Source organism: Trifolium pratense, linkage group LG2 (genome assembly GCF_020283565.1).
Source record: "Trifolium pratense cultivar HEN17-A07 linkage group LG2, ARS_RC_1.1, whole genome shotgun sequence".
Lineage (NCBI taxonomy): Eukaryota > Viridiplantae > Streptophyta > Magnoliopsida > Fabales > Fabaceae > Trifolium > Trifolium pratense.
The window spans coordinates 42604712-42625087 of NC_060060.1; the positions used below are offsets into that span (position 1 = coordinate 42604712).

General features: G+C 31.5%; 3 protein-coding genes across 3 annotated transcripts; 1 reads left to right on the forward strand and 2 right to left on the reverse strand.

Annotated features, from left to right (window-relative positions):
• The first annotated feature begins 4193 nt into the window (after positions 1 to 4193).
• LOC123907708 (transcription factor MYB92-like) lies at positions 4194 to 6771 on the forward strand. Its single transcript, XM_045958078.1, has 4 exons — positions 4194 to 4309; positions 4424 to 4688; positions 5190 to 5819; positions 6397 to 6771. Exons 2-4 carry the CDS (start codon positions 4426 to 4428, stop codon positions 6407 to 6409), a joined length of 906 nt encoding a protein of 301 aa, XP_045814034.1. The 5' UTR covers positions 4194 to 4309; positions 4424 to 4425; the 3' UTR covers positions 6410 to 6771.
• Positions 6772 to 9822: 3051 nt separating this feature from the next.
• On the reverse strand, positions 9823 to 13793 carry LOC123907709. Its single transcript, XM_045958079.1, has 7 exons — positions 13556 to 13793; positions 13333 to 13434; positions 12728 to 12845; positions 12499 to 12614; positions 11929 to 12117; positions 10994 to 11136; positions 9823 to 10182 (listed from the first exon to the last, which is right to left on the reverse strand). The coding sequence occupies exons 1-7, from the start codon at positions 13675 to 13677 to the stop codon at positions 10001 to 10003; spliced, it is 972 nt and encodes a 323-aa protein (XP_045814035.1). The 5' UTR covers positions 13678 to 13793; the 3' UTR covers positions 9823 to 10000.
• A 1395-nt stretch (positions 13794 to 15188) lies between these two features.
• Positions 15189 to 19919, reverse strand: LOC123907710 (WEB family protein At5g16730, chloroplastic-like). The gene is made up of 3 exons (XM_045958080.1): positions 19052 to 19919; positions 18243 to 18519; positions 15189 to 17708 (listed from the first exon to the last, which is right to left on the reverse strand). The coding sequence occupies exons 1-3, from the start codon at positions 19066 to 19068 to the stop codon at positions 15408 to 15410; spliced, it is 2595 nt and encodes an 864-aa protein (XP_045814036.1). The 5' UTR covers positions 19069 to 19919; the 3' UTR covers positions 15189 to 15407.
• Positions 19920 to 20376: the final 457 nt, after the last annotated feature.

A 20376-nucleotide genomic window follows, 5' to 3' on the forward strand; every position in this document is an offset into this window, starting at 1 on the left:
AGTCTTCTCGCATCTTCTTCCCAACTAACCTTTAGAACCTTTGGTAAATCTTCTAATTACGTTAATCTTTTCTTTTACCAACTCTATTGATTATAGTAAATGTTTGGGTTGATTGGAGTTTTTAAACTAGTTTATTTTTGGAGTAATAATAAGTTGAACTACTTTTAGCTTGATAACAAACCAGCCCCTTTTACTTATATATCCAAAACACATTAGGGTTTTAATTTAACCAAAATTGTCTATTTGTAGTAAATTTAACATGTACCAAGTTTACAAGTAAACACAAATTATATGGTTGTTTTAAAATGTTGTCCGCAACCACAATTACGGTGCTAATATAAAATTAGTTTCTGCAATGAAAATTATGACTGCGTCAACCGCATTTTGTCGCAATATAATTTTTTTTAGTCTAACTGAAAAAATTGTTTTGTTGTATATTAGTATTTTTTTCTTTCGCCACCGGATTTTGAACTCCGATTGTATAACTCTTAATTTCTTCAACCCTTATTAGATCAAGTACCTAGTTCAATAAGCAACATATCTTATTGTCCTTGTTGGCAAATATTCCATTTACACGAAATTGTTAGATAAAAAGGGCACCACTAGCTAGTCCATGAAAATGAGTTGAAAATGAAAAATACTAATGTAAGGAAAGTGGCTTGTAAAAATGGATAATGAGGTAAAGTTGGTAGAAAAACCCTTGCAAAGGGAAGGTCTACTATCCCTTTAACCCCCACATTGACTATTGTTTTTATGATGTGACTACTTCTCATCCTTGTTACAAAACAAATATAATTAAGACACACGTAATGTGTCTAGAAGAAAATATGCAGTATATTCTTCACAACAGCTAAACCTGAGTGGTTCAATTCCTCCCTCTCACACTTTTGTCGTGATGGAAAGAAAAATAATAATGCAATGTGTTGGTTTAAGAAGAATAGGGGGGAGTTTTTTTTAATTATGTAAATTTGGAGATTTTTATTATTAAATAGTCTAATGGCTAGAAATTCACCTTTTAAAATGAATAAGTAGAAGATCTCATACTCGAATTCAGTCCTACATATAAAATACTCCCTCCGTTCTTTTATAAGCAAAAGTTAACACAAAAAGTTGTTCTTAAATATAAGCAAAAGTTATCAAATTCAACTTTATTTAATATCGTCTTTCCAATAATACCCTTTCTATCATCTTTCCAATGAGTGTCTTTTCAATTTTTATGCATTTAATGTGGTTAGATAACTAAGGTTATTTTTGTCCAAGTAACTTATTTTTCTCATAAAACTAGGACTCCTTAATATGTGTGAAAATAAGAATATTTGCTTATAAATCAGAATGAAGGGAATGCTCACAATATTTTGTTTTGTTGTCTTGTTGATTTATTCTAAATTTTGTTACGATGAATAATGAACTTTTGAATAATGTACATTTTTCCATAAACTTATTTTAATGAACCCAAAAATAATCTTTAATTTATTGTTTTTATATCATTTTTGTCATTAGTGGCCGGGTGACTTATTTTCATCTCTAACTTTAACTATAATATTTTTGTAACAAACCCTAGTATTTCAACTCTCATGTTCATTGGTGTATTACTCCATGTCACGAGAAAGATTTCAACTGATACCAAGAGTTAAGAGACTCTAATGGCCTATATGTTATTCCATTTAAAATTCAAAACTTGGGTCGCAATTTATTTCTCCTCCATTAAAGTGTAGTACCATCTTTTTCAATTTCAATATTTTTTTTATGAGATGGAAAATAAAACAAACAACACAACAACAAAAAGAGAAAAGAAACTAAGCTCTTGGACGAGCAACACTCACAACATCAGCCATCAACACGAGACTGAGTTGAAGAGGACAACTATTCCAAATCTCCAATGTATCATTGCAGGAGGCTCCGGTCTTTGCATCAATATTTATTTATAGTACTACATTTCAACAACAACAAAAATGTGTGGCCAAAATCATTGAGCCCTAAACAATAGCTCATTCCAACCGTACGTATTAAAGGTCACTATCGATCTAGTTTTTCACATTAATGATCATTAATATTTCAAAATATTAAGTTTATCTCTTATATCAAAAGAAGAAAAAAAATTACTATTAAGTTTGTCTCTCAATCTAGAAATTTTATCAAATACATCTCCTACATCATTTAGTTTCAAATTAATCACCAATAGTAATGTCATTTTAGTTTCTGCAAATACCAACATGGAAACGAATTTGATTAAAGTTTTACAGTTTTGAAGATCATTTTACAATATAATTTATAAATAATGAGACACTCACTAGATTAGTTCTACAATTTCAATGATCAATTTTGTTCATTTGAGTCCAAATTAATAAACATGTATGCCTTTAAAGTTTATTTGAGTACAAACTCAACAAAAAGGAAATATCTTATGGGATAAAAATAATCAACTAAATAAATATTTTTATTTTTTTTAAAAAAAAACAGAGAGAGAGTCAAGACTAAAATTGTACCCAAATCATCACAACTAGTCAACACTTAAACATTTCCACCAATAATATATTTATTTTTTTGGTAACTCTCAAGTTCTTAAGAAAAGAGAATTCTAATAATTTAAAGTTCGACCGTGAGGTAAATAAAGTTTGGCCAAAAAATTATTTTATTTAAAAATTAAACTCGGATTCTTCCGAACGATCAGTCATTTTGTGAAAGTCATTAACTACTTGAGCCCAAATCATATTACAACTGGTCAACACTTAACATTTTTTGCTAATATACATCTTCTATACTCAAAACACTTTATAGACCCACTCTTCACTAATCAGCATATATTTACACAAAATCAAACACGAACACACTCATTAACATTTTCACATTTTCAGACATATATACGTCAGTATTCACTTATGTTCAACAAAGTTTATTCCAAAATGACAATAGTCTATGTCCAAACTTCTTTAATTTCTTCTCTTGTTGTGGTATGTGACATATATATCGAATCCAAAGTATTGTATTAGATGAATAAAATTTAAATAAAGGACATGTTATAGGGAGTAGTTTTACCGTACGTAAGGCTATATATATCAAATCAATTCCTACTACTTACTACTAATATATATACACATGTTCAATTTTATGTGGCTGATTATCTATCTATAAATAATATATATAACTCTTTTCTCATGATTTGGTATACATTGACGGAGACTTTTTTCCAATAATATTGTTCTATGCATGTTTTTTGCTTTTAGAAATTTTATGAACCAATCGTATTTAAATATTTTTCTTGAAGGTAAGTAAAGTATATATTTTATTAACAATACCAATTATTCTAGTAAGTAGTAACTATTTTCTAAACATCACCAAAAGATAAAGAGTGCTCCAATAATACAGCCAAAAATAGATGTTTCCATTGCAAACTGCCAAAGCACCCCGTATCCGTACGTCCAACTTTTTTTGTTTTTTGTTTTATTTTTGTTTTGGAGTGTGATTAGAACCAAATATATATTATTTTCAGCAGGAAAAAAATATGAAGAGGTTAATTTATATTAAAAGGTCAAAATATATTAATTAAGAACACGAATCACTAGTGGACCGGATACTGGTAGTAAAAACAAAACAAAAAAGAACAGTGATTATTGACGCTGAACTTGGTAGGAGATCACAGTTTGATTCCGCAACTGCGATCGGGAGAAGCTGAAATCACTTAATGTCATAACTTCTGAACAAGATTAAAAGGTCTGATGGACCGGATATTGATAGTAAAAACAAAACCAAAAAGAACATAAATCACTTAAAAAAGAATACCTAAACCTAACTATATTAGTATCTTTTATGTTTCATTTTTGTTACAATTATTTGTAGTTTTTTTCTCTTTTCAGATTTGGCACTTTTTGTAATAAAAACAAATAAATGTTTCATTTCATAGGATAACATTTCCATAAATTTTTGTCAAATGAAAATTAAAGAAGATATATAGTATCTTCTTTTTCGGGTGACTTAGAAAACTAGACATGATTTTTCAAAGGAAAAATTAATACCATGTGTGCATTGTTGACTATTTTTCTTGTACTCTAAAATCTTATGAGCATAAATTAGTAGTGATGATACTATATAATTTGAGTGCCTCAATGTCCTTTTAGGTCGTTAACTAGCTATTTGACTTTGAATATAAAATATACATATAGGACAAACTTGTAATTTCCCATCACAACATTACATGTGTATATATATAGGTCACAAATTAAGACCAAACATCGCCACCTTATAAATAAGTTGTGTTGTACGGTAAATGTTAATTAGTTCTATATCCTCCACTTTCATAGTATAGTTCAAGGTTTGTATTAGACTTCTTAATTAATCTCTATTAATCTATCTATTTTGGTCATGCGCTTGCAATTTACTACTACTAAATAAATCAAATTAATATACAATTTTTTTTTTCTTGTAGTGATGATGAGAACACCAAGCAATGATGAAAGTGGTTTGAAGAAGGGTCCATGGAGTCCAGAAGAAGATAAAATACTAGTGGATCATATTCAAAAACATGGTCATGGAAGTTGGAGAGCTCTTCCAAAGCTTGCTGGATTGAATAGATGTGGAAAGAGTTGTAGACTAAGATGGAATAATTATCTAAGGCCTGATATTAGAAGAGGAAAATTCTCTGATGAAGAAGAGCAACTTATCATCAATTTGCATTCTGTTCTTGGAAATAAGTAAGCTCATCATTATTTGAAATATTTGTGTTATTTGTTTTTAAGGTGAACAACGTAGAAAATTCTGAGTTTTAATCCCGACTCCCACATATTGCGATGTCCCTATTAACTGAACTATGATATGGACACCTTTCTTTTTTAAATAATCATGTTTGGAAAACAAAAATTGTTTTCACCGGTATTTGGCCCACAAGACCATCAAATCTAGTTCGGGGGTCAGTTCTATCATCAAGTGAGAGATTGTTTTGAGTAACTTATTTTGAAAATAATTTTTAATAGCTGTTTTTTTATAAGTGCCTTTTATTATGATAAATATACACAATAAATTCTGGCTTTTTTAAGAAAAAAATTCAAAATATATATATAATCTTTGAATTATTGAATATTAAAATCAATTTTTTTTATAATGTGTGACAAGATATGTTAAACAAAAATAAAAGTTGAAATTTATGATTTAATTTTGAATATGGTTGATTTATTTGTGTTGCTATTTAAATTAAGGTGGGCATCTATAGCAACACATCTTCCAGGGAGGACTGATAATGAAATAAAGAATTTTTGGAACACACATTTGAAGAAAAAGCTAATGCAAATGGGGTTAGATCCAGTGACACATAGGCCAAGAACAGATCACCTAGACCTTCTTAGCAATCTACAACAAATAATATTGAATGCAGCAAACATTGTTAGCAATTGTGACATAAATAATGCTCTAAGGCTACAATATTCATTGCTCCCACAAAGTTTGGTGAATGGTGTTTTGGGATTTAATAATAACATACAAAATTTTTATGATGGTTCAAATATTGGTATTTCTTCTCAAATAATTCAACCTAATTTGCAAAACTTTGAAGCCCCTCTTCAACAATTTCTACCACAAGAATGTGATGAGTACACTCAGAAATTTGATGAACAAATTGGTAACACAAATGTTGATTCCGCAATATCAACAAATTTGCTTCCAAAACTGGTTTCGATTTCGCCTCAACGCTCAGCAACGGTTAAGGTACGCGAAGAAAACATGATGATAAATGAAAAAGAGTGTTGTAACACTTCTTCCACCAGCTTTGAAACTTGGGGAGATTTCATGAATGAGGATGCAAATGATGCTTATTGGAAAGATATCATAGAGTAAGTATATATGCATGCTATTCTCATAATCTTCTTCTAACATGGTTTTGTATAAGTTTTTATAAAAGTTTTATATATGCAAACATTAATTTCACCTTAACATCAATTTACTATATTAAATCGGTGGCCATATTTCATTATATATGGGTTTTTTAAGTAACTTAGTGGTTAGAAATTTCACTTTAAGGTGAATAATTGGGGTTGACCGAAGTTCGAATCTCGGCCCCTTACCTATATAATGCAATGTCCTGCTGCCAATTGAACTAAGCTCATGGGACTCATTATATATTGTTTTATTAATTAATATTACTCAATAAAAAATGTTTATCCGGAACAAAATACACCAAAATATGATTTAATGTTTATAGAAAAATAATTATATGGTTAAGTAGTTTAATGGCTAAAAAATCCACCTTAAAGATAAATAAGTGAAGTATCCGGAATTCGAACCTCGACTCTTGCACATATAATAATGTGATGTTGCAGTGCCAAGTGAGTTACCTCAAATAGACGTATTAAATTAAATTTTATTTAAAGCATGACATACTCATTTTTATGTATTTTTATTTATTTGTAGACAACAATATTGAAGCCAGCCATAGCCAACAGTCTCGTGAAGGATACAGCATTTTGGTGGATTAGTTATCATAGCAATAACTATGGGGATTTATGATATATATTATAAGGATCAACACATTGTTCATTTTAGTGTAATAAACCGTTGTTCATATATTTATAATAATTAATAATGTATTATTTGTGGATGGATTGTACACCGTGGAGTTTGTAAGTAATATCATAGGTTACAGCTTATGTTCATGTTCATCTTTTGTATAAAAATGCAGTTGCAAGCTTTCCTTAATTATTTTTAATGTAGTCTTTAAATTTATATTAATTGTAAGTGTGAATGGTTGGAACATTGAGCCATGAAAAAGAAGATGCTTGCAATCTATGTTACATATTTTTTTTTCCACGTAAATGATAACACCTTTGAATTGATTGAACAAAATGGGTAAAAGGAAGTTAATATTGATTGAACCATTTGTTTATGCTAAGCAACCTTTTTACTTAAAAGTCAAGAGTTTCTGTTATTTGTTAGGTGAGACTATTACTATATTTATATTTATATTTATATTTATATTTATATTTATATTGATTTTGACCCCATAAGAAGGCAAAAAAACATTTTACGTTGATTCTTCAATTGTTCCATACTTTGGATCTAACATGCAAGAAAACCATTCATTAATAATAGTAAATAGTGGTAATAGTTATCATCTAGTAAAATTACTTTTAATTTTTCTACAAGGAGAATGGAAAAGGAGAAATTATGACTAAAATGCAAAATATGATTAACGAAATAAGTTATACTACCTCCGTCCCTAAATATAAAATTCTTTTGAGAAAAACACGAAGATTAAGAAAGTTGATTGTGATATTAAATTTGTTGATAATTGATAGTTTTTTACAATTTTATCATTTTAAGAGAGAAAATGAGTTAATGTTTTTTAGTGTATTTATTAGAGATTATAGAAAAAGATGCACCATATAGGGGTATATGTTGGTAAAAATATATTTAATGTCTTTGAAAATTTGAAAGGGTCTCATAAAAAGGGACAAAGAAAAATCTTAAAAGGGTCTTATAACTAAGAACGAAAGTAGTAATAAGTATGTTGCGTGCAAAGGAAAAGACCTTGGTTGTCCAATAGAGGTATGTAACTAGAGAATGCCAAAAAATGAATTAGTTCTAATTAAAACTACAATCGTAAAATGAATGAGTTCTGATTCGTCCGACTTTAAAATTATATTTGTTGTAATTTAATACATATTGCCCATACTTAGAACACGCATGAGAAAATTAAAACAAGAAAAATGCTAAATAGTTCCCCCGGTGGCACTAGTTAAACGTATTAATAAGAAAATTATGTCTTGAAACATAATCTTGCCTCCCAATGCCAGTTTTAACAAGAGTTGACGCTAAGAAACCATGTCGAAGAGCTTTTCTCGTTGTATCAGATTTCCGTCGTAGTGGTAATGAAATTTCACATTTTGCGGTGAGTGATGCCTACATGGTACAAGATTGTTTGAGCGATGCTTACACGACGACACGAACGGATTGAACGATAAAAAACCCAACAAAAAAAAATATGTGGCTCCTGATCTGGAGAGCGGTAGGCTTGATGACAAGAGTAGAAGAAAAATACACTGTCACATGGTCTTGAAAAACTCTCTCCAACCAAAGTAATCAAATGATTAACAAGCATCTTTTCAGTGATGCAAGTGGTTCGGAGATCAGAATCAGCAAACACGCCACTTGGAAGTTGATCAGTCCCCACCACAACATTTTTTTCGTCAAAAATCCGCTGCTCAATCAAACTTCTTTTAACCATGCAAGCATCGTTGACAAGAAAGTTTGTAGGTGTCTCACGTCGACCTTTGTAGTCCGAATCAACAATGAGAGCACTTCTAAGTGACCTTCTAGCTTGAGACCTCGTTAATATAATCATGATGAGTGGGTGGCGGCAAGGCTCATGATAAAAGAGAAAATATCGATAACAATGTTTGAGGGAGAAGCTGCGTCAAAGCCACTATCAATTCATTGGCAGTATGTCGGGGATGAAAAAATGAAGCATGAACAATCACAACACTAAGTTATTAAAATATAGAGACTTAATAATTGGCAAAATTTGAACTTGAACTAGAAAAAACTTCGGTTTCTGTGAACCGGAGTTTTTATCAAGGGCAAAATTGAAATATTTGGAGTATAAAAGATACATGGGGACCTAAAGAGAAAACATCTTCTTATTTTAATATGTGTAAAGCACATTTATTCATTCGAACACATTTGGCCGTTTTAACTTTAGTTTTAAAATTAAACAATTATGTATTGTCAAAAAACAAATTTAAACAATTACACCCTCCGTTTTTTTTTAAGTGTCAATTTAGAATAACAACACCAAATTAAGAAAGTGTATTTTTGCATTTTATCTTCCTGTTATACCCTAGTGTTAATCCACCAATAAATTCTAATTTTTTGCACGCACTTTCTCTTTCCAATAAATTTAATATATTATGAAGAAAAAAAATTAATGTTATTTACCAAAAAAAAAAAGATTTTCCAAATATATAACATTAATTAGTTTTATTGAAAAAGATAAGAGTAATTGACAAATGCTACAATTGACAAATCGTATCCTTAAAACACCAAATGGACAGTTAATTGGAAGCGTTAAATCTGACAAAATTGGACAATTAAAAAAAACGGAGGGAGTATATATTACAGATGTTTTGGAATGAAGAAAAAATAAATATAAATATTGAATAATTTGCTAAACAAGATTATCCGGTAATTGAAAATGTATGACTCCCTCCGTTTCAAAATGTAAGTTACTTTGGCCAAATTACACAAATTAAGAAATGTAATTAATGTTTTATGGAAAAGAGAAATTATGAGTTAGCTTATAAAATTGTCCTTCATTAATAATATAAGAAAGATAAATTGAATAATTGGTAATATAAATTGACTTATAAGTTGGTATAATTTTTTTTTCTCAAAGTAACTTACATTTTGGAATGGAGAGAGTATTTATTTATGTTCTCTTTCTCGCTCGTTTGTGTTCATGTTCATCTTTTTGTATAAAATGCAGTTGCATGCTCCTTTCTTAATTATTCTTAATGCAGTCTTTAAATTTATATTAATCGTAAGTGTGAATGGTTGGAAAGAAGGAAAAAAATATTGATTCTTCAATTGTTCCAAATCAAACTTTCTTTAAGTCACTTTGTCAGCGTGTGACAACATTTTCAGCAAGACTTTTCATTCAGAAGAAGCTAGCACTTTTCATTCAGGCAAGTGAAAGCTAATGACTATTGAGAGAACAGTCCCCCCAAAGAAAAAACTACCAACAGTCAGTCACTACGCTCAATTATCGGTTATCACTACCTTGAGCATAGTATGAGGTAGGTGGCTGGGTTAATTTACTCTTCCAGCAAGACTTATTGATGATTTCTTGAGAAGCTGAATTTCTCATTGCTATTATAGTATGATATCATTTGAATAAAATAGAACTGTCAACTATATCTGACATGTATATAAGCCATATAATACATACAAGCACAACATAGTATTTTGTACGTCGAATAAACAGACAATCTACTTTTATTGACATTTCAGTTGCATAACTTTATGCACTAAGATGCATAGAGCACACTGAAGAGAGCTTAAACTTTCTGATCTTGGAAGCATTTTCAACCTGAAAGATGATCTCAGTACTTGATCTTACAGTTACTTCGTTCCACTCTAGTGCTGATGCTCCCTCGGCTCTATAGTCACGCAAAGTGTATAAAACTTGAAGTGTAGAAGGAGCTGCAAAAGCATCCCATGTTAGTTTAAGAAACAGCATACTTATTAGACAATAATAACAATGCAAGTATAGAATTAGAAAGCTTCCTCTCTTGAATGTTATCCTCCACCAGAAACAGGTAATTATCAGTTGAAACTATAATCTTATAGGAAAGAGTCGCATGCAACTAGTATATTGAATCTCCACTTGTTCATAGAGCCATTGTGGCATGGTAGTTAAAATCCCGATTTTAATCCTAAAATCTTACGATTTTACGATTATGTTTGCCCTCAGTGATTATGATTACACGTATAATCCTATTCTTGTGGAATCAGGTGGAATCCCAATTTGAATAGTAAAATCTTACGATTATGCGATTACTTTTGGCCTCAACGATTATACATACACACATAAATCTTCTAGCAATTTAGCGATTATGCTTGCGTCTGGCTCAAAACAAATCTTCTCCCTTGCCCTTCTTCTGTTTCATTTCCAAATGGCTTCAAACTCTCATGCTAGTAAGTTTAAATTTACATAGTATTCAAATGTGATTTAAGGTTTTCCTTGTCTTATGCAATTTTATCTGCACATATATGAATTTATATGCATATATTTGAGTTATGAGTTGTGTATAATCTTACGATTAATGTTACGATTGTACGATTTACAATTTTAATTCTCCTTTCCAATTTTACGTAAAATCCTGATTTTAACTACCTTGCATTGTGGAATGTTCGTATTCGTGATCATGGCTCGTCTATTATATAACTTAAAGAGGATATTATAATTATTGTTATTACAGCTAAATACAATAGGAATACAGAGCAAGATTACCTAGTCCAAACATGCTTGTCTTTTGTATTATCATGCGACCAACTTTTGATCTTCTGATATGTCTTAATGCCTCAACATCTTCCTTTTTGCCCTTAAACTCAAGGAACTCACCCAATACGTACTTGTTGCCTTTCAGTTCCAACCTGTAACCCAAACAAACTGTTTTGTGAGTAAAAAAATAAGATTTGGTTGTATTAAAACAACAATTCTCCGAGAGTAAACTAATCCAGAGGCAAGCGTGTTTGATTTGAATTCCCCTTTAATCAACAATTTGAAGAAAAAATATCTCTGATTTGATTCAGAAGAACATCCTCATGGTGTACAACAGATAACCCAAAAGTGCCCCTTTTGTCATGGTATTTCCCCAATAAAACTAAAAGAGATTGATGTGTATTGGCTTATCTAGTTTTATTATTTATCCAGGGATATATTTTGTGATCAGGGTATTCTATTTAAGACTATTTATCGGTCGGTAGTTGGTATTATTCAAAGATTTTATTCTATTTTGAATGATCTTATTCCAACATAGAATTAGGAATTCTAATTAGGATGTTTGGCTTTGCTGCTGGGTCTATAAACAGGTAACTGCACTAAACATTTGAGATGCATAACAAGGTTTTCATTCAGTCAGAGAGTATCTAATATTTGAGTCAGAATTGGAGGTGCACACTGCCATTATTGAGCGGATGTGTTATTTTAACACACATAAATCAAAACTGCTATCGAGCATTCTCCTAATAGAGTTCTGGGATTGAGTTGGTTATTGATACCTATTAAAGCAAAGCCTTCTCCTAACGATATTCAGAAATGGATTGATATATTTACTCCCCTAAGCAAAAGTATTGTCAAGGCACCATTAACAGCATCCAAATCAATTGCAGGAAACTTTACTAAAAGAATAGAAAACATTATAAATATAACATATGGTAACTAACCTATCCCATATTGGAGCTGTGCTAAGGACAAATTCAAGATTCTGATTACCAGATTCTTGCATGTCCTTCCCACTGCCAACAAAGGCGCTCTTTACCCAACTAGACAACACGTTCTTTGTTCCCGGCTTCAGTTGCACCAATTGTTCATGAGTAATAACTTCAGATGGAAAATCACTAGCAGGAATGGTACTGCAAATACAAGTAGAACTTTACCGTATGATATATTACAGAATAATGTTAAAAACGAAAATACTCAGATAGGCTGATACATTTTTTCGGTCATAAATACAACTTGCAGGGGATTAAACTGATGCTTACAATTTCTTCAACACATTTGAAACTTGTTCACAACAAAAATCCAACAAGAAATTACAGTGTTGATTTCTTCATTTCTTGCCAAGAACTATTTAAAATAGAATGCATGAAACATATGAATAGGAGGAATGATCATTTACAAGTCAATATATGAAGCCAAATTTGGCAATTCTGAAGTCTTTAATGAAAAATCAAACCATGTATTGGCAAATCATGAACTAGAACCCTATATTTCAATTAGATTAAAAAACATACCATAATTTAGGATTTGGAAGTATAACTTTACAAGATAGAAATCCTTTAGGTAGAACAACCCCTCTTTGTTCAAGATAGGCTTCAAGGATAGAAGCTTGTTTTCTTACTTCTTCGACCTGTATACAAGACGAGAAAGCGACTAATGAAATAAAACATTGCTGCAATAAAACTGCCAGTGTTCAACACTTATATGAACAACACAAAGACATTGATTCAAGTGGTTCCTTACTGGATCAGGGTGACGCTCAGCTTTACTATGTTTGCCTGGCTTTTCAGAGACCCAAGTACCATCACCTTGAACTGTCAAAATTCCTGAGAAGTTCTTCACGGATATCACTAATAGCTCTCTGCAATATTAAATTGAAATATATAAAAAATCGAAAATTAAAACCACAAATTTTTATTGTTTTTTTTTTTGTCAAATAGCCTAGTAGCCAGAATTTCACCCCCTTAAAGTGAATAAATGGAAAATCCCGGGTTTGAATCCCGGTCCCTGCATATTGCAATGTTCCTACCAACTGAGTTATACTTAAGGGGACATTAAAACTACAAGTTTATCCTTAGTTAACTAGCAATCAGCAAGTAAATGACAAGTAAGTAAGTACCCTTTTCTCCATTTAACCAAACAAGACAAGTAAAACTATAAGACAAACAAATCAAACAAATCAAACAAACAAACATGGATGTTACATACATCAATGTTTTTATGTTGCTCCATTTTTAAAGAGTTGTAACACCTTAATTTGAACCACATTGTACATGAGTAAAAAAGTGTAAAACATGAATAGTTGCAAAAAACTAATGGAAGAAAAGTGATAAAAAAAAAAAAAAAACCTTTTAGTGAGAAGAACGAGATCAATGGTTTGTGGTGAAGCAGAATCAGCATCAGGAATTCGAAGACCAACAAAAACCTTTCCACCAAAAAGCTTTTCAAGCCTGTAACAACAACAAAATAAAAATCGAAACTTTACAAAATTGATCGGTGAATTGAATTGAATAACAACAAGAGTAAGAAAATAAAACGCAGAAATTGAATCGTGAAGGTGAGAATTGAAACCTATTAGAGAGGGAGAAAAGAACAGAAGAATCAGAAGCTTCAATGTCCAAAACGTCGTCGTCGTAAAAGAAGCATTTGAATAATTTGTAAAGAATCAAGCCACAAATAATCGCAGGCCACATCTCTCTCTCTGAATTCTGAATTCTGAATTCTGAAAACCAAAATTGGAAAAATCAAATGAGTGTGAAGTTAGGCGGCTTCTATCTCATCAAATTCTTCACTTAACTATGAAGGCTTTTAATTATTCAAAATTACCAATTATTTTATTTTATTTTATTTTTTATAATTTTTTTTAATAGACGAAATAACAAAGTTATTGGAAACTCACACACACAAAGTGGAGAGATCGGGTTCGAAACCTGGTCATGAAGTCCGATACCAGCAATTTCGGCATTTTTGTCGATTGAGAAATGATTTGTGGACTTTGTTGTTACTTTTTTTTTACTAAAGATTATTATTTTATTTAAATAAATTTAATTGCAATTTTAGTTTTTTAATTAATTTTTTTTTTGGGCAAAAGGAGATAACCCCTAAGAAAAATTAAAAGCCACCAAAAAATCTAATACAAGCAGTGTCGGTTTAAAGGGGGCAAAGAAATCAAACTAGATGCAATTTTAAAATTTTTGAAAGAAAATGTTAAATAGTGCATATGATATGGACCGGTTAAACACATAAATAAGAAAATTTTATGTTGAAACTCGTGCATTCAATGCATTGAAAGTGTAAAAAGTTGTTTTTATCAACATTAACTTTATGTTTTATTTCTATTTTTGGTATGCTTAACAAGTGCACCGGTGCACCGTTTAACATACCCAAATTTTAAATTCAGCATTAAGAGATATTCTATGTTTCGCTAATAGACGTCCATCAAAAATTATTTTTTCAATATTGTAAAAGAGAAGAGATCCGTTGACTTCAGGAGTAAGTCTCCATCGACTTAAGACACTTAATAACTCGATATCGGCATTATATTTCTTCAATCCAACCGTTGAATACAAAGATTTTATTGAGTAGATCGACTTCATAAAGTTTTATACAAATTCAAAAAATGTAGTTATATATTCGGACTATTGAAATTCAACGATTTTTTTAAAAGTTTGTTGTACGTTCAATTGAAGTTGTCGGAAAAAATATCAAACCGTTTTGAATTTGTATAAAAATTTGTGGAGTTGATCTATTCAATGAGATCTTTGAATTCAACGGTTGGATTAAAAAAATATAATGTCGATATCGAGTTATTAAGCAGAGTATTGTTAACACTTCTCTCCACCTTAATGCATACTAGGAAAAGCACCTAAATGTAATGGAAGACTATAATACAAAAATCTATTTTTTTAAGAAAATCTTAACAAAATGCTAAAAGTTGACTTAAGATTGACTTTTTAGTTTTTTTTTTAACAAGAATTACAAAAACTAAACATAATCAAGTTCATAAGAGGTAAAGATGCATTTTAATTTGTGTACTATTACATATCTAAAGAAAGGGTCTATGAATGAAGCAAACATCATAACTTGTATATTCTAAACTTCCATTAGAATTAGGATAACATAAAATACAATTCAATTGCAACTTTTCTTGGTCAAATCTATATAAGAGGAGACAAAAAGGGACAAAAGCAGCAGAATATTAAAGTGGAAAACAAAAAATTAGAATTCCATCATCACAGCCAACATGGTGAAGTGTACAATCCAAAAGAAGTGATTAGAGAAAGAATCCTAAACAAATATTACAAGCCTCTTCATTTTTTAAAACCTATTCCAAGAAGCAAAAAATCACAATAAACCAAATACATCATGCAAACACTTTAATGTTCAATAATATACCAAGCAAAAGCAAAGTAGTATTGTTGTTCTATTTGTGGTTACTATTGCCACCACTCTTTTTCTTCAACAGGCTTCCAAATTTGCCAAGCAAAGCTTTTTTCTTCTTCTTCACTTGTTGCTTTGTTGGTGAGCTTCCGCCATCATCAATGTTCTCTGTCACAGTTGCTCCATTTGTCTCGCCACCGTCTATCTTTGACTCAACTTCCTCTTCAAAGGATTCTTCTGCCTCTGCTGCTGCTACTTTCTCGGGCGAAAACTCCTTTTTCTCTATCTTGATACTTTCCCACATTTTAAGTTCAACAGAATCATCTTTTTTCTTCACCTCGTCTTCTTCCTTCAGTTTTCCATTCACATTCTCGGGTTTTGGAGATTCTATTTTTTCAAACTTGTCATTCGAGACAATGTTTACTTCATTGGCCGAAACCGGAAGCTCTTGCTCTTCTTCCTTAGGTACGCCTTCTCCTCCATGTCCATTCTCTTCTGAGAATTCTACTACCTTAGGAAGCAAATCGTAGTCTTTCTCGCTATCAGTAAGATCACCATTTTCATTGTTCTGGTTTCGGGATGTAGCTTCTTCAAGTGACTTTGATAACTCTTCCACCTTCTTAATGGTCGCGAACTCCCTAGATCGGAGGTCCTCGTTTTCTTGAAAAATATTCTGAAACTCGTTTTCTTTATCCAATAAACTCTCCTTTAACTTCATGTTTTCAGCTTGTGCTTCTTTAAGTGCTTCCTGCAGGTGGATCACCTCAGCTTCCACTTCCTTCATATTCTCCTTCAGTTGAGCTTCTTCTTCTCTTTTGACATTCACTTCTTCCTCGGTTTCTTTCAGTAAAGAAATCAACCTATTTATTTCGCTTCCGAGAGATGAGTTTTCTTCTTCAGTTTTCTTTAAACAACTGACAAGATGGTCTTCTTTCTGCTCCCACTCTGCCTTGGAGTTAGCACTATCCATCTTAGAATTTTCAATACTAGATGTAAGAACATCAATCTCGCGATGTGCATCATTAAGCATGGACTCATATTTTTCTTTACTAGCTTCTAAAAACGACTTTAAATCTTGAATCTGAGTCTCATAGCTTTCATGTTCAGCTTGGTTGGCTAATAGTTTTTCTTTGGAATCTCTAGCTTCTGTGGATACTTCATGTAACGCAGAAGCTAAGCTATCCATTGCCTTTTTGGTTTTTTCTTCTTCCTCTCTAGAAATCTCCAATTCATTGATAAGTTTGCCTTTCTCTTCTAATAGGGTCTGCACGCTCGATGCCGAAATCTTTTCATTGTTCAATGCTTGAGCCTTCTCTTTATTAACTGTCTCAACTTCAGATTCGAGTGATTCAATCCTCTTTGCCATTTCGAGATTTTCTTCCTTAGCCACAAGAAGACATTGCTCCGAATCCTCAAGATCTCCTCTTTGCCTCCCGATTGTCATTTCCAACATTCCCACTTTCTCTTTGAGACTAGAAATTTCAGATTCTGCATCATGCAACAGTTCATTTTTACCTTCAAGCTGTTTGGTTGTAGATTCTAAGGACAATGACACAGATCTCTCTAACTCATTTGCCTCTTTGACCTTTGCTTCTAGTTCCTCAACCTTTTTTCTGCACTCGTCTAGCACGCTGTGCGCATAAGATTCAGCCATCTTAGTAGCTTGAAACTCCACATTAAGCTGTTCGATCAAAGTCTCTTTCTCTGCCAACTTTTCATCGTAACCCTTTGCCTTTTCAAGTTCATGCTTAAGAGCTTCTATCTCAGTTTGCAGCTCCGATACAATCTTGTTCTCACTAGCCTCGGTTTCCAGCTTTGAATCTAGTAAGCCCTTCAACCGTATCAGTTCAGCGGAAAGAATCTCCACTTTCTCAACATGAATCTCGGCAATTTTAGTTGCATCATCAGCATGACTCAGTGCCTGGTTCTTTGCATCAGAAGTCATGAGAAGTTCCTGCTTAACTCGCTGAAGCTCCTGAGTGGTGGTGAGAAGAGCAGACACATCCAAAGCATGCTGGTTCCTCACACTTTCAAGCTCTCTCTGCCATTCCTCTTCCTTCTTCTGAGCAGCTTCAATTCCAGCTTGTTCCAGCTCAACAGCTCGAAACTTCTCAATCTCAGAATCATCCTCAGCACGCTTTTGTGCCACCATTGCCTCCCTAAGTTTCTCATTTGCTTCCTCAGACAATCTTTGAGCTTCTTTAAGCTCATTTATTGCATTTTCCTTCTCTTTTTCAGCCTTAACCAGTTGTTCCTTTGCTTTCTTTAGATCTTCTTGAGCGGCATTTAATTGTGTCTGCAATTCTGAACTCTTTACAGCAACTCCAACTCTTGGGGTTTGCTTCTGAAAAATAAAGGAAATATTAAACAAGTTTAAAGTTTAATGAAGATGCACAGCACAGTTGGTGTTAAATAGTGTTACACAGATATCCAATAAAAAGCTCATGATATTGCCACGTTTGCCCGATTAGTAACGCAATTTCAAAATAACTACAATTTCTTAATAACGCAATCTCATTGGACATAAGTGTAAAACTAGTTTACATTGACAATGTATGTCCCCTTTTCTCAATATAAAACACATCAGAGTACGGATAACCAATGAAAAGCATGACCATCTTTTCGTGTATCAATTAGTACGCATAATGAACGAGACATACACCACGACAGTTCATTACCGACACACTGAACATCTCTTAATAATAGATATGAGGCTAAGGATATTCTAAAATTTCAAATTCCAAGGAAAATTGTCAAATAAGTAACAGCTTAGCACTAACTGTCAAAGAGCACTAACCATTTGGCAATAGATCCAAACATAACTTGGCCTCAGAGAAAGACGAGACACATTTCACAAAATGTATATACTATAACTTACATCAGCTGGTGTGGTAGGTCTCGGCGATTTCCTCTCAGAAATTGGCTTTGAATTCAAAGATCGCGGCGATGATTTTTCTGCAGAAAGTCGCGAAGTTTGCAAAGGCGAAGGCGTCTCAGATTCCGGTTTGGACACTCCTCTGCCGAGTTTACTAACTCTAGGAGTTGCCGGTGATGTTTTGTTTGGAGTTGCTGGTGGTACTTTGTTGAGAGTTGCTTTGTTAGGAGTAACCGGGGATGCTGATGCTGCTTTGTTGGATGTTTCAGATAAACTGGATCTATCATATTCAACAATGTGAATAACATTATCAACAAAAAAAAGCATTAAATGAGATAGAAAAAAGACAAGATACTATAAATTATAAAGTAACAAAATTTCATATATTTATCATATTAAATACATGGATCTAAACCTAAGTTAACTAAATTTTAATACCAAATTCAGTTATCTAAATTATCACACTAAATTCATCAAACAAGATAAATCCATCAAGCAAAAGATAAATGAGGATAGTAATTATCAACAAAAAGTGAGCATTAGAGCCATAATCACATATCAAGTTTAAACTTTAAGCATAAACACAAGATAACAAAAAAATACAAAACACAAAAAAGCATAAAAATTTAACAGATAAATAAAAAAATTATACATAAAGTTAGGAAATTAACACAAAAACAGATCAAACCCATTAATGAAAATCTGACTAATGTGATGCAATTTTGGAGAAGTTAATGAAACCCAAATCAGATCTTAAAGCAATAAACACAAAAAGAAACAAAAAAACATAGAAAGCATCAAACTTGACAAACCTGGATTTAGAAGCCATAATGAAAGAAAGAAACTAAAAGCAAGAAAACAAAAGATGTTTCTCAAAGTGTTGCTGTTGTTGTGTTTGTTGTTCAACAAAGTGTCAGTTGCAGAAGAACAATGAATGCTATAATTCCAACATTGTCAGAAAGAAGAAACTGAACAAATTTTGGATCACACTAACATATAAAAAAAAATGATTTTTTTTTCTTCTTTTTATCTTAATGGAAAATCATTGGAAGAAGAAAATGATAGAGAAGAATTTAACAGAACATGTAAACAAAAAAAAACAATAAATTGAGTTTGTTTTCCTGTCTCTAGAGTGAGTGGCCACACTTTCTCTCTCTAAATCACTGTTTCTCTCTCTCTCTAAATCACTGTTTCTCTCTCTCTCTCTCTTCTTCACTTCAACAAGTAGTGTATAGTGTAGTAGTTTATGTTACTAGTGTATTCTTCTTCAGGTGGAAAAAGTGAAATGACAAAAGTAACCTTGAATTTTCTAAGTTATGTCAAAACCAAAGGCATGTGTATCTACTTACTTTTTCAGAAGTAAATACTTTACCCTTCTTTTCAGGAAAAAAGATGTCATTTACCATAACTGCCCATTCTTTTTTATGATGATATATATATGGAAAAAAAATTATGATGTAGGAAGTAGAAATTTTGTATTGGAAAAATAATAATAATTTAACTTTAAAAATATTGAATGCATGAATGAATTTTTAAATAAATATTTTTATATCATATTTAGCATTCTGCATTATCTATTTATCAACACGGTTGTAATATTTTGATGCATAAAAAAAAAATTATAGATATAAAATTTAACGTTAATATCGGAATTTGAATTTCCTGCTGTCAAATAGTGACAGGATGATCTCAGTCGTCCGATCTGCTTTATACCTTTTTATTTATTTTGAGTTATTAATTTTCACCGTCTTTTCACTCTTTTTCTACAATTTTTACATACACATTTTAGACACATGTATTTTAATGATGTATGTTAACTCCGTATATGAATGAAAGTGAATACCACCGTGTAGGATTTCATAATAATGGGAAAAAATTCAATAAAAGAGAAAATTTGTATATAAATATATAGGTTGAAGAGTGTAAATAAAAAATATATATTTATTTTATTAATTTTAACTATCTTTGTAATTTTCTTTGTAATTTTTGTGTGTTTATTAATAAATTACTAATAAATTTAAAGATAAAGATTTGGTACCTGCCATGTGCATGCCCCAAGAATATTGAAAACGAATAAAAAAAAGCAAAGTTGGTTATATTACTATGAAAATGACCTGAATGGTTAATTTAAAAATGA

Excerpts from the sequence above, each read along its gene's own strand:
- LOC123907708 (XM_045958078.1), top strand. The coding sequence starts at position 4,426 with ATGATGAGAACACCAAGCAATGATGAAAGTGGTTTGAAGAAGGGTCCA. Across the intron at positions 4,689-5,189 it reads CATTCTGTTCTTGGAAATAA|GTGGGCATCTATAGCAACAC; the intron begins GTAAGCTCATCA and ends ATTTAAATTAAG.
- LOC123907709 (XM_045958079.1), bottom strand. The coding sequence starts at position 13,677 with ATGTGGCCTGCGATTATTTGTGGCTTGATTCTTTACAAATTATTCAAA. Across the intron at positions 12,846-13,332 it reads CTCGTTCTTCTCACTAAAAG|AGAGCTATTAGTGATATCCG; the intron begins GTTTTTTTTTTT and ends TTAATATTGCAG. Across the intron at positions 10,183-10,993 it reads GACAAGCATGTTTGGACTAG|CTCCTTCTACACTTCAAGTT; the intron begins GTAATCTTGCTC and ends ATGCTTTTGCAG.
- LOC123907710 (XM_045958080.1), bottom strand. Across the intron at positions 17,709-18,242 it reads GACCTACCACACCAGCTGAT|AAGCAAACCCCAAGAGTTGG; the intron begins GTAAGTTATAGT and ends TTTATTTTTCAG.